The 18,646-nt window shown below is 40.7% G+C and overlaps 1 protein-coding gene across 1 annotated transcript in view; it reads left to right on the top strand.

The window, feature by feature from the left end:
• The window catches only part of huwe1 (HECT, UBA and WWE domain containing E3 ubiquitin protein ligase 1), a 43,978-nt gene extending 39,407 nt beyond the window's left edge, over nt 1–4,571 (top strand). Inside the window, exons 72-83 of the mRNA XM_037684882.1 lie at nt 57–283; nt 964–1,066; nt 1,351–1,500; nt 1,604–1,849; nt 1,936–2,053; nt 2,148–2,288; nt 2,374–2,661; nt 2,834–2,939; nt 3,033–3,150; nt 3,432–3,613; nt 3,889–4,079; nt 4,168–4,571. Coding sequence (XP_037540810.1) covers nt 57–283; nt 964–1,066; nt 1,351–1,500; nt 1,604–1,849; nt 1,936–2,053; nt 2,148–2,288; nt 2,374–2,661; nt 2,834–2,939; nt 3,033–3,150; nt 3,432–3,613; nt 3,889–4,079; nt 4,168–4,270 — 1,973 coding nt within the window. The 3' untranslated portion in view covers nt 4,271–4,571. The remainder of the gene's footprint in view (nt 1–56; nt 284–963; nt 1,067–1,350; nt 1,501–1,603; nt 1,850–1,935; nt 2,054–2,147; nt 2,289–2,373; nt 2,662–2,833; nt 2,940–3,032; nt 3,151–3,431; nt 3,614–3,888; nt 4,080–4,167) is intronic.
• Nucleotides 4,572–18,646: the final 14,075 nt, after the last annotated feature.

Raw genomic sequence — 18,646 nt, 5'->3', positions numbered from 1 at the left:
TTGGTCTGAATCTTTATTTTAATGAGTGATAAAACTGTTCTTTTCTGAAATTTCAGGCTCCAGCAGTTTAGGCTCAGCGAGCAGCATCCAGGCTGCCGTGCGTCAGCTTGAAGCTGAGGCTGATGCCATCATCCAGATGGTGAGGGAGGGCCAGCGTGCACGTCGACTCCAGCAAGCTCCCCCACCAACCGCCCCCTCTGCCTCTGCCGCCGGATCTTCTGTGGCTGCCTCCCATGCTCCCACTGGTGCTGCTCCCCCTACTGGCACGGCTGCTGCTGCCACGGTTAGCATGGGCTGCTCTAACAGCAGGCACACCCATACTTAATAAACACTGCACACACACACCGCACAGTAAAACACAATTTGAAGTGGATAAAAGAAGATATAGAAAATTTGTCTCATTAGTATAGTTAGAATTATTTATTATGGCATGCATCATGGTAAATGTGAAATGAATTATCCACTGACTTTCTTCATATCTAATTTGACCATAGCTGTGTTGTCTTCATGCAGTGTAGAAACTAAGCTAACCATTACATTGCAAATATTTTGACTGCTATATCTGTAAATGTGATGCAGTAATATCTCACCCTGTCCCTTTCTACCCCAGGTGGTTTATGCATTGTGACATCATATTTGTGGTCATGGTGAATGTTGACAGCCCCATCAGACAGATATGCCTTCATTCATTGCATTATGTAGCAGTATGTCACACTGACATGTTTTGTTTGAAAATATTAGGTAGATATGAATGTGCTGTACTGCTAATGTCTCTGTTGGCTGTTTTGGCTTCGTGCTTCTTCCCCAACATGCTTCCCTAAAAAAAGAGAGAGAGAGAAATGTCTTCTCTTTTTGAATCAGAAGAATGTCATCTTGCATGGCAGTTCTAGTCACTCTGCATTACTGTAAAACATTATTATAATTGTTCTGTTCATGATGATTTACCTGGTTTGTTCTCTGTAGTCTGAAGTGCAATCAGTACCTGAAGCCCAGTCAGCACAGAGGGATGATTCTCCAATGGACGTGGACCAGCCATCTCCTATAGTGCAAGACGCTGCACCACTGGGTATGAAACACGTTCAGTTTCCTAATGAAAACTTAAAACTCTTATTTGCTTGGTAAATTATTAAATTAACCTCTCTTCCAATGATTGCAGTGTCTACAATTTTATTTTATTTTTTACTTCTACTGAGACAGTTGTTTGTGGCTATCGTAATGCTCATTTTACTATTACGATGGTAAAATGAGCATTAACAAAGACAAGTGTTCACCTCACAAATTCTGAAGCAGTCCATCAGTGAAAACCATTTATGCAAATGATCTGAATTCGATTTTTCTCTTCTCTTCTAGATGAAGAGGGAAATGGTCAGTCAGAAAGTGAAGAGAAGGTTCCTGACCTCCCTCTGCTCAGTGAGCAGCTGCTGTTGGATGAACTATGGGACATGCTTGGGGAGTGCCTGAAAGAGCTGGAGGAGTCTCATGACCGGCATGCTGTGTTGGGTAGGTGGAACGAGCCTTTAAAAAAATAATTTATCTAAACCGTTTTATCTGTTGAAGGATTTTTGTTTTGAGAAGAATTTTTGTGACCGTTTTGTGTCTCCAGTGCTCCAGCCTGCTGTAGAGGCCTTCTTTTTAGTTCATGCCACGGAACGAGAGAGCAAACCTCCTGTGAGGGACACACGGGAGAGTCAGCTTTCTCACATCAAAGATGAGCCTCCACCACTGTCCCCAGCACCCCTGACACCCGCCACACCTTCATCTCTGGACCCATTCTTTTCCAGGGAACCGTCCTCTATGCATATATCTTCAAATCTGCCACCAGACACCCAGAAGTTCCTCCGGTTTGCTGGTGAGCCTGAAATGTTCAAAAGATAAGTGTAAAGCTTTATTTGATTGTGTTGTGCAGGTTCTCACGTGTCTGTTTTACATTTTCAGAAACTCACCGCACTGTGCTGAATCAGATCCTGCGACAGTCAACCACTCATTTGGCTGATGGGCCTTTTGCAGTGCTGGTCGACTACATACGCATCCTGGATTTTGATGTTAAGAGGAAGTAAGAGAAATTCTTACATATTCTCCAAGTACCATGCTACACACAATTTAAGTTGCTAATGTTTTTTTGTTTTTTTCTTCCCCGTTTTGTGCAGATACTTCCGTCAAGAGTTAGAGCGACTGGATGAAGGCCTGAGAAAAGAGGACATGGCTGTCCACGTGAGACGAGATCACGTGTTTGAAGATTCCTACAGAGAACTGCACCGCAAAAGCCCAGAGGACATGAAGAACAGGCTGTAAGAACAGGCTGATTGTTTCCTCACATCCTCCCAAATCTCAACCACTAAACCTGCATCGTCTTTAACCTTCATTCTGCTGCAGGTATATTGTCTTTGAAGGGGAGGAGGGACAGGACGCTGGCGGCCTCCTGAGGGAGTGGTACATGATCATCTCCAGAGAGATGTTCAACCCGATGTATGCCCTGTTCCGAACTTCCCCAGGCGACCGCGTCACCTACACCATAAACCCCTCGTCTCACTGCAATCCCAACCACCTCAGCTACTTTAAGTTTGTGGGTCGTGTTGTTGCCAAGGCCGTCTACGACAACCGGTTACTGGAATGCTACTTCACCCGCAGTTTCTACAAACACATCCTGGGCAAGAGTGTCAGGTATCAACCACAGGCAGCTGTCTCAAATTAACCCGAGTATTCCAGCTGTGCAGTAAATCTGCACTAGTTTTGCAAACATATCATGTGTCAGAAACTGTATATGTTCAGAGACCTGATCAGTTGTAACTTTTTGTATTCTTCCTGAACTTGTGCTCTTTATTGGTTTCAACAGGTACACGGACATGGAAAGCGAGGACTATCCATTCTTCCAGGGTTTGGTGTACTTGCTGGAGAACGATGTGTCCACACTGGGCTATGAGCTGACATTCAGCACAGAGGTTGGTGTTGAAGTGGTTTAAAGTGCCTTTTACTTTTTTCTACTTACTTTTTACCACATCGATTTTTAATTATTTGATTTTTATTGTTTTAAGGTCCAAGAGTTTGGAGTGTGTGAAGTTAGGGACCTCAAGCCGAATGGAGCCAACATACTTGTCACAGAGGAAAACAAGAAGGAATATGTGCACCTGGTCTGCCAGATGAAGATGACAGGTGTGGATGGGATTCATTCTCTAAAGTATAGTTTTCTAATAAACACTGAGGTTGTATCAAGAAGAGCAAAAGAAACCAACATGTGTGCACTATTGTTTAACACATTGTCTACAATTTAACTGCTCGTCAAAATGAAGCCACCAGGGGGCAGCAGTCAGTTATTGATGCAGCTGCATTCATTTAGGGAAGCTTTGAACTTTCATCTTTAACAAAAACATTCTGATATAAACCCATTAGTTGTTTGGCAACTGAAAATATTCCCACTTTGATTTGTTTACAAGGTGCAATCCGCAAACAGCTGGCAGCCTTCCTTGAGGGATTCTATGAGATCATCCCCAAGAGGCTGATCTCCATCTTCACGGAGCAGGAGCTGGAGCTGCTCATCTCAGGCCTACCCACCATCGACATTGATGACCTGAAGGCCAACACTGAGTATCATAAATACCAGTCCAGCTCCATCCAGGTATAGATGAGTAAACGCATGTCTAAATATAAACAAACATTGTGTGAAGGAGTTAATAGAGCTGTGTTAGAGTAACATTTACCTGATATATGACTTTTAAACATTAACATGTTTGAGTGAACTGAGATTTAAACAAAACATCCAACTTCATGGGTTTTTCTTCTTTTTTTTAATCTTTTTGGAAATATCAGTGTCTTACATTTTTTTTGTTATGACTAATACTTTAATAATAATTTAAACAAACATATTTGATTTTTTTTTTTTTCCAATGGTAGATTCAGTGGTTCTGGAGGGCCTTGCGATCCTTTGATCAGGCAGACCGGGCCAAGTTCCTACAGTTCGTCACTGGCACGTCTAAAGTTCCTCTTCAGGGTTTTGCGGCTCTGGAGGGCATGAACGGCATCCAGAAGTTTCAAATCCACCGTGATGATCGTTCAACTGACCGCCTGCCATCTGCTCACACCTGGTAAACATGGAGCAAATTCATGAGGCTTGAACGGGTCAGTTAAAGTAAGCCAAACTGAAAATGTTTTGTGTTCCTCGCTCTCTTTCAGCTTTAACCAGCTGGACCTTCCAGCCTATGAGAGCTACGAGAAGCTGAGACATATGCTGCTGTTGGCCATTCAGGAATGCTCAGAGGGATTCGGACTGGCTTAGACCATGAGACTCTTACACACACACACACACACACACACACACGGAGACATGCATACATTTAATTAGTTTTGCCTACTTCTGATACATTCACACTGGTAACCTCTGAACGCACGCACACACTATCATAGACATTACTGGATTACTCGTCGAATGGCCTAGTCTTGCTGGTTCTTATTCCATATAAAACCGATAAAACCAGCAAGTGAAACAGACTGATTGAAACTGCGTACAACACAGAGAGCCTCATTTAGACACACACGTGTCTCCCTTCCCGATTTAATGCAAGCGAGGATTCATGGACTAATATAAGATGTTTTCTTCATTTAGTTTGATTTCTCTGTACAAAAGGTTTGGGAGTTTATGTTCAATCTTTTTTTGTTTTCTTTTTTTTTTTTTTTTTTTTGTTCTCTGGTTGTGTAAAAAGAAAAACAGAATGTTGTTTGAACAGGATGGTTATAAAACCTTTGGGGAAAAATACTGGTGGTTTCCTGTTGCAAATTTGTGACCTCACAAGCCTCGACAAAGGGGAACATTTTTACGGGGTGGGGATGTATGAACAACTTCAGAAGCTTTGAAGATATTCACCAAAATGCACTTTTCAAAGTTTTGTGGCATTTTTAAGGAAGGATGGTACACACAAAAAAAAATGAAGAGAACCTGAAGGTGATATAAAAACTAATTAACCATAAATTCTAGAGTATTTTTGGGTATTAAATCGCTGACCCAGCCTTGAGCCTTTGAACCAGAGTGAAATAACTACATGAATAAATGCATAAAATGTCATTCGTCTCTAACAGTGTTTTAGCCGTTGTTTGCAGTGAATTAATGCCTCCATAAAGCAGCGTCGTCTCACAAACTGCGTTACTGGACGGTTCTGAGGTGAGTTTGGGTATCGGTCTCATGGGACTCTAATGATCCCAGCAATGAATCAAGTGTTTAAGTGACTGCGCTGCCAGAAGCTGCAGGGTTGAAACCATCAGGAGCTCGTTGCAGCCAAGCTCCTGTCGTCCCAGCCGTCTTTTCTGTATTACTCATGAAATGAGGATGATGTCACCCTGGCGTGTTTTCGTCATATGTCCACAGGTCTCAACTCCCAGTTGCTTTATGGTTGAAAACTTCAGCGAATGTATTTTTAAATTCGTCATAACAAGAAAGCCTCTGAGTCCGTTAATGGCATGAAAAAACACGTTTGTTTTTTTTCCTCATTGCTATAATGAAAATGTGAAAAATATCAAGGAAAAAAGTTAATCTTGTTTTTAAAAATTGGCTGAAGTGTTTCTAATTTCATAATCTGCTTCGATACAGGAATTATAGAAAATGGTGTTGAAACAAAATGAATTTTAATTTCTGAGTAGATTTTCAGTGTGTCCTCAAAGCACAACGTCTTCTGCAGTTCCTTTGGTGCTCTGGTACTTCAGACTGATGTAGCAGCAAAGTGATGATTTAACAAAAAAAAAGTTGTGTAATAAATTTAGCAATCCTTTGTTTTGTAAATAATGTCCCAACAAAATGTCCAAATCTCAATTTTCTAACATTTGTTGGGCACGTGACACAAAAAGTCATTAAAAATTCATGTTCTGTGAAAACATTGAGTTGATCCAAGTTTTGTTTTAATTAACTTAAATGCTAATTTATTTTAAAACGACTGTTTCCCAGCCTGATACTGTTTTTGGGTAACTCGCCTGTAGCAAAGAGAAAAGTTCACAATCAAAACTGAGAAATGACTTTCACATGAAAAACCTTTAAACATTCAGGCTTTTGTGTATAAATCTTGTTTTTCCCACAGTGAATGGACCTAAAACACACCGGGGTCACCTCTTTAACTTGATTTTGCCGTTTGATGTGATGCGTTCGAGTTCCTGTTGATCATCGGGACGCTGCTGGTTTCACGTTCACTGCCATCTGTTCAAACTGGTGGTGGATCGGAGGTTTTACTTCATTTCTTGTCAACATCTGCTGCTGAAGGGGACGGAGAAAAAATGATTCTGCGTGTGCGCACCTGGATGGATTTTAATAAATACATCTATGTTAACGTTTGTGGAGTCGACCACGTTCAAAATGACTCGACAAACAAACTGGCTTCAACAGTCACAGCTGAGCAGAAATAATTCAAGCATCAGTTTATAGTTTCAAACTGCTTTCCTTCGAGGAACGTTGGGCCTTTCTCTGGAGCTGCCCGTTTGATTTCTCAAACTGAAACATCGTCACGTTTTGCTCCTCGAGGCCACATCAGAGATGGTTTTCATGTTTCTGTAAACTTCCGCTCCATCACAGACGATGTTGGGATTTGGAGCTGGTCTCCTGCATGTCTGCACTTCCTCTCTGGAGTCACCTTTCAGCTGCTGTTCCACACCGACTTTGTTCCACGTGAGGAGGCCCAGCAGCAAATGGAGCCACCCAACCACGTTTCTTTGACCCTCCCCCCTGTTAACCTGCACACACCAGGAGCAGAGGGGAGCATCCATGTTTGATTTGGCACGCGGCGAAGCGTGATGATTCAAGTTACTGTGCTGTCATGCAGGAATCCTTTAGACCCCACAGTTGCAGCTGTTTTTTTGTTTGTTTTTTCAACGGCACAAATGAAATGATCTTCACGTGAACTTTAACCGACACCAGACTTCCTCAAAGCTGGTCTTCTCTGAAGTGATGCACCTTCAGCAGCTGTTTGTTTCCTGCATGTGTCTGTCGGGGGTCAAAGGTCAGCGCTGCAGCTCAATGTTCGGGATCGTTGGGCTACAGAGTGCGCAGCTACACTGCGCATTTTCTTTTTGTGCTGCAAGAACAGAAATTATTATTTTTATTGTTTTGGATTAATTGATGCGGCATTTGCATACAGCACATCTGCTTTAATGTTCATATAAATAAATGAATGTGACGACTGAAATACAGAACAATGAGTAAATAAAATGTGAAATGACTGTGAGATTGTTTTATTTACAACTGTCATACCTTTACAAACTGAACTTTCTGCGAAACTTAACGAGGCTTTGTACTTAATTTAAAATAATTCCTTAAATTTAAACTTTACTTTTGATGTTCCATTGTTTTATTCATTTTACTAAAAGTTTTATTTATAAATAAATTCTGCTTAAAACATGTTTAAGTTTAGACATTTCAAAAACCAGATATTTGTAAAGATTTTAAGGAATTCTCAGAACCATTAAAAGTAGTTCTCTTCCATCTATTGTTATTCATGCCGCGGTCTTTACCTACAACAGGTAAGATGTTGACTCACTTCCTTTCAATAAACTGTCTCTTTAAAAGGTCTGAAATATTCCTTTATGCAAGTCCAAGCATAAATGAGTTTTCCTGGTATTTTACGTTGTGAGTGCAGCGTTTAATGCTGCTGGGTGTCTGAATGACCGCAGTGCAGCTGAAACGGTTCAATATGATTCAACTTTAAAACAACAGGAGTGTTGCTTTCACTGGCTGAGAGATAAAACAAACTTGCACACGAGCAAAATAATAACAGGCTTTCATTTTAGTGCTGTGGACATAAGGTGTGCACCTGAACGACAACCTCAGCTTGGGCGACTCATTTACAAGACGGGCCTGATCAACGTGTGGCATGGAGGCTGCACAGCTGCAGAAAGAACAGCTTTGCAGAGAGTGGTGAAGGCTGCACAGAAGGTGTTGGAGTCAGCCTCCCCACCATCACAGACATCTACACCTCCAGATGCAGGAAGAGGGACACCTGCATCATGAAGGACCCCACTCACCCAGCACACACTTTTTGCCTCGCTCCCCTCAGGAAGGAGGTTGAGGAGCATTAAGTGTAGAACCACTAGACTGAGGAACAGCTTCTACCCTGAGGCTGTTAGACTCATGAATCTCTAACTAGAATAATCACTGTGAAAAAAAAAATGAAAGGAAAAATCACTATAATGCCACTTTGATGATATCTGACTTATCTGTGCTGCTGATTATCTCATGCTGCTATATTCATTCATACCAGTCTACTCACTACAGACTCATGTTCGGGCTGCTGTTGTAACGCCGTATTGTTTTGCATTATTAGTGTTTACCGTATATATTAGTTTATATCTTAGATCCTTATTTACTGTTTCTTTTGACACTTTATAGTTTGCTATTTTTTGGTGTAACTGGGACCCTGTGTACATCATTTCGTTCCACCTCATGTACCACTTGTGATGAAAATGACAATAAAATTTACTTCAAGTTCAAGTCGAGTTTATTGTCGTTCGCATCCCATGTGGTACATGAGGTGGAATGAAATTATGTACACAGACCAGGTTACATCCAGAAATAGTAAACCATAAAGTGTCAAAAGAAACAGTAAATAAGGATCTAAAAGATACGCCAACAAACGCCACGCAGTACACTAAAAGATCTATACGGTAAACACTAATAATGCAAAACAATACGGCGTTACAACAGCAGCCCGAACATGAGTCTGTAGTGAGTAGATTGGTATGAATGAATATAGCAGCATGGATAATCAGCAGCATGGATAATCAGCAGCATGGATAATCAGCAGCACAGATAATTCACATATCACCAATTAAAGTGGCATTACAGTGATTTTCGTGGTTAGAGATTCATGGTGTATATTAACAGCCTCTTATGTTTCAGAACAAGTTACAGTATAGTAACAGCCTCAGGGTAGAAGCTGTTCCTCAGTCTAGTGGTTCTACACTTAATGCTCCTCAACCTCCTTCCTGAGGGAGCGAGGCAAAAAGTGTGTGTGCTGGGTGAGTGGGGTCCTTCATGATGCAGGTGTCCCTCTTCCTGCATCTAGAGGTGTAGATGTCTGGGATGATGGGGAGACTGACTCCAACAGTCTTCTGTGCAGCCTTCACCACTCTCTGCAAAGCTTTTCTTTCTGCAGCTGTGCAGCCTCCATGCCACACGTTGATGCTGGAGCACAGGATGCTCTCCACTGCACACCTGTAGAAGGAGGTGAGGACTGAGCTTCCTAGTCCAGCTCGTCTCAGCCGCCTGAGAAAGTAGAGTCTCTGATGAGCTTTCTTGATCAGGCTGGTGGTGTTGCTCCAGCTGAGGCTGTCGTTCAGGTGCACCCCAAGTACTTGTAGCTGGAGACCTGACTGGTGTGGAACTGGTGTGTTTGACTTGACCTTGATAATCAGTTCATTATAGGGAATGTTTGAAATGTTCTAAAGATATTTATTCTGATAGAAACTGATGTTGGTGCTGAAAATTTAACTTGAGTCAGAACTTTCATCAAGATGTAAAAATGTAAAAACTCCTGCTTGATTCGCAGAAGAAACCAAGATTTATCATCCGAGTCTGATTTTAGACTCTTGATTTGCTCCAAATGCACGGATGAAGGAGAGGTTTGATGTATGAAGGTGGACGGCAGCAGCCCCTCCAGTTTTGACAGCAGTGTGACGGTCCAGGGAAGGTGTTATGGGATGTTTTCAAACTGTCAGCTTCTGTCATCACCTCCAGATTAGGCAGCCATCTTTGCTCTGCCTGTGAGGACGAGGTCTGGGAAGGAGAGCAGCACAAGACCAGAAAATAACTGACGAGATATCAACATCAATTTTACAATCATTTAAAATAAGATCATACAATTTGCAAATAAAACAAACGTCTCAAAGAATAATTAAAGCTGCTGTTAGTGGTTCGTTGTGGTCACCATGGTAACTGCACACTCCCTGACAAGAAGGACAAACAGAAACTGAAAAATAGTCTTCAAACAAACAGTCGCTGTGCAAAAACTAGAAGTCCCATCTTACAAACTCTTGAACAGTGAGCAGCAGAAAACTCATGGTCGCGCATTAATTTTTATGTTTTCATGAGATATGATGACAAGTTAAAAAAAGATCTTCACTTCCAGTTTGGAAGATTTATTTTGAGCTAATTTATAATGGAAGTTTATGGAAGCTTGGCTGTGCACTCCATGTTTTCAAAGTTTTGGAGCTGTGAGAGACAAGAAGATAAAAATGTCTACGTTCAGATGAATCATCTGTATATTGACACAAATATTAGAGTAAGAAAAGCTTGCTTGTAAATTTAAATTGTTCTGAAATTTAAAACAGCTCAAAATTAGACACCATCAACTGTCAGCTGAACATTTTAGGGAAAAATCTGCAAAAATCCTGAAACTTAAACAAAGATTGTGTCAAACCCTAAAATATATTAAAGTGCCAGTTCAGACAACACACTGGTGGGGTGGGGGGGTGGGGGGGTGGGGGGGTCTGGGGGTCCTCCCCCACAAATTTTTGAATAAAGTAGATGCCATTTCCTGCATTTCTCAATTTCTGATGTATTTTAACGGGTTGTTAAACATCTACGTTTACCTATATATAAACTTGATTCAATAACTATTTTAGAGAGCTCGGCACCACAAGAAGCAGCGCTAAGCTAGCGGCGTGCAATAGAGACGCGCTAGTTAAGATGCTACAGACGTAGCGCTCTGCTTTACATTACACAACCTAATAAACACTTTGTACAAAGTCAGTTTAGTGTTAACTGATCATAACAAACAAAGACTAAACTTGTGCAACCAGAAGTTGCAAATATACATACAAAACACATAAACTAAAGCACAACTAGCTTTAAGCATTGACCTTTAATTTAACAATTAATATACAATGTAATTATGACAGAAAATGGCGGATTTACCTGCAGTTACCTTCATACAGATGAACATGTGGTACTTCCTGTTTATCACTGTTGTATTTAGCTGCTCATGAGGTCGGCCGCACGGCTTTATCGTCGTTCACATTTTTCCAGACTCAGTTTAGGTTTTGGAAATGGAATCAACTGTATTCCACCCTCTAAAGCAGCACTGCTCAACTAAAGTGCTCAGGGGAACAGTTACTGAAAGCCAACATAAAGTGCCTTTAGTTTTTTTTAGCAGACATGTTGATGTGTTTGTGGCTGTAGCTGCAGCTGGGTGGTAGACGTTCTTCCAGTCCACCATCAGACTAGAAGCAACAGTCGGCCTGCTGTAAAGGTCACAGTCTTCATGACCTTCCATGTCTCTGCTGCAGTTCTCAGCCTCCTTCACCTCCCCCCAGAGGCACAGCAGTGGGCACCTTGCAGCATTTTATAGGAGACAAGCCACCACATGAAACTCAGCCGGGGCACGTCAGAGATTGTGCTCCGCGGTCAGCTACTGAAGGTCATCAGCTGGAGGAGGAACGTTGTTGATCCGCAGGACGAGCGAGCAAACGTAGCATCAGAAATAGCTGCTTTATCTCCGAGCACAGCAGGGAGAGCAAAGTGCGAACAGAGCTCCGCGCGGTGGTTTTATAATGCATTTGAGATTAAAAGCAGTAATTGGATAACGTGTGATTTGTTGTGATGGGAGACAAACAGCCAACAAGTATTTATGATTGAGAGCGTTAACAGCTTTTGAAATGAAAGGCAGTGAACGTTGAAGCAACAAAAACAAAGTGCAGAAAGTTTAATGAGAAACCTCCATTTGAATGGGAGTACAAAAAGAAACAGATTGAGTGTGCGTGAGCTGAAAACTATAATTTTCTGTCTGTTTTGCAGCAGCAGCGTTGTGTTTGTGCTCCTCTGGTCCTTCCTGTTGTTCTGAGGTCGACTCGGTGCTTTTTCCACGCAGCTCAAAGAGACGTGTTGCAGTGAGTGAACTGCTCGTACTCAGCATCCTGGCAGGAAACTAAATTAAAGTGATTTCCCTTCAATTAGGCAGTGATTAACACCGAGTTGGGAAGGGCCAGCTGACCTTCTGCCCACATAACGACTTTAAAGCAGATCGATGGATGTGCAAACATCAGGAGCAGAGCAGCTGGAACGTCTGTGAAGAACAGCTCGCTTTGTTTTTCCACGTCTGCTTTCTGTTTCCTTCACATTTCTTCATCAGTTCTTCAAAACGTGGCTGATTTTATTTTTAATTGCATTTTTTGTGTAAATGCCAAGTCAGCATTTTCACAATAAAGACAAATATCCAGTTCTGAAAAAGGTTTTAGTTGATTTTTTGCAGCTTATTTTTTTTCAACCTTTATTTAGACAGGGTAATTCCATTGAGCCTCGAGGACTCATTTACAAGAGAGACCTGATTTCAACAAAGAATGACGACAACAATGGACAACAGCGACAACAATAAACAATTATAAAAAGTAATACTACAGGTTTTCTTTTTTAAATTTTTTTTTTTTTTTTTTTTACAAATAGGATGGCTAAAAGAAAAATGTAACAAAAAAACAGCTAAACATTTATGTTTCAAAATATTTAATTTGATAGTGTAAGGTGTGTTATGACTTTTATTATTATTTTATATTTTAGCTTTGTACTTTTCAAAATCTTAAATGTACTTAGAAAATCCCCCTTAGAAATACATTAAGATATTTAGTTCAATTAAAACATTCTCCCTAAAATCTGCTTCGGCGTACTAGCTTGTTTATTTTCTCATGCTGCTTTTAGCTATTGTTATGCTAATTTTAGCTACTGTTTTGCTCAATATAGTTTTAGCATCTGTTTTGCTGATAGTTTGTTCAACTAGTAGCTAATTTAACCCCAATATTTCTGTAAAAAAAAAAAAGCCAAAGCTTCAGCAGACACAGCAGCATATTTTACACAATAGAGCAGAAAATATATTTTTGAAATGCAACAAAATAAATATGAACACAGAAAAATGTTTTGTTTGTGATTTTTTTATTGTCAGAAAAGTTGTAGCACTTTATGTTTTGTTAGCTTTTTTATTTGAACATGTGTTGAATGAAAAGTTATTTTTTTAAATGTTTGTTCAGCACGTCGAGGCCGAAAAAGGTTGACTGGTTTATTTGTTTAATTCTCCTTTAAACGTATAGTTGTGTCTATTATAAAACCTATGATCACAAATACCATTTTTCCAATTTTTTTATTTTTATTCAGGGTTTTTTTCTGCACTAAATTCTTTTAGTAGTGTCATTATGTGAGGACGAACCTGTTTATGGATCACATCAGACACAAATAGGACGCGACAAACTTAATGCAAAAGTTATTTTATGCAACATAATTAAAGAAAATAAACGTTATAAACCCAAGCTGGGGAGAAAATTGAAACATTTCAGTAAGCGAGGCCTCAGGTGTTCAGTCTGTAAATGATAATAAACGTGAAACTAAATGAGTTAGAATAATTAATGCAACAAGTTTTATTGTTTATTTCACAGCTGCAGCTGACTCACCGAATCCGCAAATATATTGCAACAAACATGAATCTCAAAGCTTGGTTTCTTTTTTTTAAATTAATTATATTTTAGCTGTCAACAGTGGAGATAATGACAAAAGTTTAATGGCAGTTCTGATTGTACTATTTTTGCTTTGATTACAGAATCCATCATATGGATGAACATGTTCAACACATTTAAATGAAGTTTGTTCGCAAGTAACTCAAAGATATAAAAATTTAAGATCCTACGAGCTTTTACTTGTCCCTTATTTAGAAAAAACAACAGTAACAAACTGACTCGTCTTTAACTTTGATTACTGGTTGTGTCACGGAGGTGCAAACTCTGCAGAAATAATCAAATTAGTGATAAATTTCCCCTCACAGGAACACATTTTTCTGGCTCTGCATGTAGAAAAACTACATCTTGCCAGAAATTATTGGCCCTAGCTTCACTGATTTCCCACAAACCAAGAATAAAATCACTATTTAGTCTTTATGCAGCTCCTTCTGCTTTCAGTTTGTAGACATAGTCAGTGTAACAACAGATGCTTTTCTTGTTGGCTTGTGTTATAATTTCACTCTTGTTTCAGTAAAGAAGGCCTCTGCTGCAGCAAACGTCTGCCTGATTTCTACATGCAGCTCAGACGTTCTTTGATTGTTTGCAGCTTTTAACTTCACGCTGATTTTCCTCTTTAGCGTCCACGCCCTTGCTGCAGCCATTTGCTATATTGCCTCCAGCTCTTTAAGCTGATGGAGTAGCTTTAGTCTCTCTGTATTCTGCTGACTGCGCCTGTTTTTTCCCGCAGCTCCGGGCTTTAAGTTGTTCGTTCATAAGCGCTCACTCCCCATATATCATTCCATCTCCTGCTGGTTTGCCAGCCAACCTGCTTTACAGTAAGCAGCATCAGGAGGTAAGATGGATGGAGAGCTTCTGCACCGACAGGTGGAAGGTCTCGCACAGGTCAGGAGTAAAAGCCCTGTTTTGTAGCAGGGTGACAGCTGGAGTAAAAGTCCAGAAGGTCAGGGTGTAAAAAGTCTCTGGATGAGGAGGGGAAATACTCAGATCGATCCGAGTGGAGCCTCCTTTCCACTTGCAGCAACCCTATAAATGTTTCCGCTCACTTTCTCTTTTAAGGCTTGGACAAGATGTTGATCACCAAAGATTCTGTGCTGCAAGATCAGTGATGATCTTTAATGAAACCATCTGACCGTGAAGAAGCAGAGGCTCTCACCTGACGGCCACCATCATTATTCCTGTGCAGTCTGCTGCTGTGGCAGCTTTTGTCCGTGCGCCTGGCAGACCCTCGGACACCGGCAGCAGATGGACACACTGGCACCCTCAGGCTGGAGACGCACAAAGAGAAAAAAACAAACAAGAAGAACAACAGCAGCTCAATGGGAGAGGGGATTTGTGAGTGGACGTGGCGCTGCCCCAGTTTCCTGAGCTTTATTTATAGGAAGAAACGTGGCCTGAGTGTGAAACTGTGCTAATTGTCTTTCTGATTCAGGAACAGGAACAAAAGGCGTGCGTGGAGTTCTGTTTGATTTAGTCTGGGTCTTATCAGCCGAAGATCAAACCTGCAAGAAACACATTAAACTCACAACAATGAGAAGATTCATGAAGATGCTCCAAGAGACAATCATGAGATAATCTGAATAAAATGATCTACATCAACTGGTGAACGTTGTTTAATTTTTATAATTTCAGCAAGCGAACGCTGATATTTTTCTTCTTAAAAAAAAAAGATCAATTCAATTTAACCAAATTTATAATTCACCATGCAACAAAGCAAGCAGGTTCTGTTGGAGCCAGATTATATTCTATCAACTTTTAACATTTCAAGCCAGAGTAGAAAATATGGAGATCAATCCAACAGTTACACAGAGAAGTTGTGCAGCAAAGAAATGTGCATGTGTGCAAGAACAGTAAACTCAGGCTTATTTGTATTTTAAAGCATGTTGTTTCCATGAAGTCAGTGTTTCAGAGGGACGTTGTGTTCGTGCTTCTGTGCAGACGGGTCATGATGACGTCTCTGAACTGAACCTGGGTCACTGAGCAGGACAAAACTGAGGATCCGCTCCAGATCTGGGCTGCTTTCTAGGAATCTGGGATTATAAAAAGAAAACTTAACCTTTGTTTGTGGGGTGTGATTCTACATGTACGTATAATAATGTACATGAAAGTTTCCTGAGTCTTTGTTTTCTTGAATGTGGTAGAAAAACTTCAATCTACATCAACTCACGTCCAGTTAATTCATTTCAATTATTAATAATAATCCAGTAAATTCCAGTTTGTAAAAAGTAGATTGTCTAATGAAAACAGTGGATTACATGGACTCTTGACTTGGATGTACTCCTCCACCCTGAGCGAGCGCAGGGCAGCAGGCGACAGGAAGTAATCTCCTGCAGGACCAGAACTAGACCCAGAACTGGGCCCAGGATGGGCGGCCATCTGCCTCCAGTTACTGGGGCTGGAACAGATGAACAATTATGAATTCCAATTTAACAAAAGTATGAAGTGATGAAGCCTATTTTACTAAATTTTCAGTTTTTTCCTTCAGCCTAACATCTTGTTACAGTAATTCAAGAAGGTATTTGTTTAAACGAGACAATAAGAGATGTTTTACTTTGCTTTCTTGGAAAATTTGTTTTGTGCTTTCCTAAAAAGCACATAATTAAAGCTATTACATACAACAATTAAACATGATATACAATAACTTCAAGTTAAAAATTAAACATCATACAACTGTAGCTGTCAATTTTCAGGGTTGGAAGTAATGAATTACAAATACTCACATTACTGTAGTTAAGTAGATTTTTTGGGGTACTTGTACTCTTATGAGTATTTTTTTTCCAAGTCTGTAATTTTAGTCATAGTTAAGTACAATTTACACCATGTAATCTACTTCACTACTTTTAAAATTAGAAGTTGCTACTGAGTATGGCTGCAATTAAAATTAATATTCAAACTGCAGAAGGCTGCAAAGTTCAGAGCTCGATGGTTATCTTCTTGTGCTACAGACACCATGGAGCTCCTGCACTCCTTCTCTCTCTCAAGCTGAACACAGCTCTGCCTCTGCTGCATGGGAACAACTGTTTAGCTGTGCTTGTCTACTCTTCACAGCCAAACGAAGCTGGATAGACTCTGTTAACTTAGAAAACCAGCTCCTGCTGACACTGAACAACAGGTTCAGAAAGTACCATACCATACCATTTTATTTATAGGGAACAGGCAACACACAAAGAAATATACAAAATGAGGTAAATCAGAATAAAGACATGAAAAAGATGCAGATAATAAATATGATGACAAACCAGTGTGGAGCATACAGGTTCAAAACGCAGATCATCTGGTGTTGAATGCTAATGAATAGTAGTGAGTTTTTAAACGGGATTTGAAAACTGAGAGGGAGGGGGCCTGTCTGACAAGCAGAGGTAACTCGTTCCAAAGTCTTGGTCCTGCTACAGAGAAGGCCCTGTCACCTCTGAGCTTAACATGAGTTCCTGGAACTGTGAAGAGCGACTGGTCCGCTGACCTCAGGGAATGTGGTGGGACATACGGTTGTAGCAAATCAGAGAGATGTGTGTGTGTGTGGGGGGGGGGGGGGGGGGGGGTGTCTCTTCAGCAATTTGTAGACATACATCAGTATTTTGAACTGGATATTCGAAGGTGAATCGGTAGCCAGTGCAGTGAGGCCAAAACTGGTGTAATGTGCTCTCTTTTGCCTGTACTGGTTAAAAATCGGGCTGCTGCATTCTGGCCCAGTTGTAGTCGTGCAATGGAGGTCTGACTGATACCAAACAGGAGTGAATTCCAGTAACCAAGCCTAGATGTAATGAATGCATGTATTACTGTCTCCAGGTTCTTTTTGGACATTATGGGCTTCAGTTTAGACAGCCGCCTCAGTTGGAAGAAACATGATTTAACATTCATGTTTACATGATTGTTAAGTTTCAGGGAAGGGTCCATTATCATGCCCAGATTAGTGACTCTTTGTTTTTCTGACATGGTTAGAGCGGAGAGGTCGATGCAGTGGTTTGTGATCATGTCAATGGGAGGGAACAACATGACTTCAGACTTCTTTTCATTGAAACTTAAGAAATTTAAAGCCATCCAGTCCCTGATGTCAGCCAGGCAGTTGAGCAGCGGTTGAATAGAGCATGTACCATTGTGTCTTAGAGGGAAGTAAATTTGACAGTCATCGGCATAGAAGTGGAATGGCATGTTGTGTTTCCAGAAAATAGCACCAAGTGGCAGCAGGTATAAAGAGAATAGGAGGGGACCCAGGATGGAACCCTGATGGACCCCATTTAAACTCTGCCGCTGCAGAACTAAAATCCTTGATGGAGACACAAAAGGACCTGTCAGTGATGTAGGATCTGAACCAATTGAGGGCTGACCCTGTGACGCCCACCACTGCTCTAACCTATAGATAGAGAACTTTACTAATTGGCTTTTATGTTTGTGAATGTTCCTGTAAAGTGCCCTGAGACAACTTTGTTGTGATTTGGTGCTATATAAATAAACTGAATTGAATTGAATTGAATTGAGGCCCTGTGATGGACTTGCGACCCGTCCAGGATGTACCCCACCCCTCGCACAGTGATTGCCGGACATGGGCACCAGCGACCCCCGTGACCCAAAATGGAAGAAGCGGGTAAAGATAATGGATGGATGGATGGATGAATTGAACTGAAGTGAATGTAGCTATTAAATACAGTAAATTGATTTGAATGCCTTCTATTGACAACACAATAAAACATCAAAAGGTTAAAAAGTAATTAATACTCTGAGTAGTTTTTGAGAAGAGCACTTTATACTTTTACTTAAGTATTTTTATAACACCAGTACTGTTTTGTAATTGAGTACAATTTAAGCAGTGTAACAGTACTTGTACTTGAGTACTGTGTTTTCCGGCTTATAAGTCGCTTCGGAGTATAAGTTGCATTTATTTAATGGTCAAAACAGCTTCATTTAGCCTGGGTGGCGTGATACCATCCATCCATCCATCCATCCATCCATCCATCCATCCATCCATCCATTGTGGGTGGAGTCACAAGTTCGCCAGCGTTCCTCCGCCTGCACCAGCTGAGTGAAGCGAGCACATACGGGAGGATTCAATGTTGTAGTTCTTCAAAATTTAAAGCGTCAGTCAAAAATTGCGTTATGAATATGGAAAAAAACAAAACACACGTGTATATAAGTTGCAGAACTGACAAATCTATGCAAAAACTGCTACTTATACGCTGGAAATACAAATTGTCAG

The sequence above is a fragment of the Nematolebias whitei genome, chromosome 11 (assembly GCF_014905685.2).
Source record: "Nematolebias whitei isolate Nwh7 chromosome 11, NemWhi1, whole genome shotgun sequence".
NCBI classification, from domain to species: Eukaryota; Metazoa; Chordata; class Actinopteri; order Cyprinodontiformes; family Rivulidae; genus Nematolebias; species Nematolebias whitei.
The sequence above is the reverse complement of the archived record's forward strand: the minus strand, read 5'-3'. Positions and strand labels throughout refer to the sequence as shown.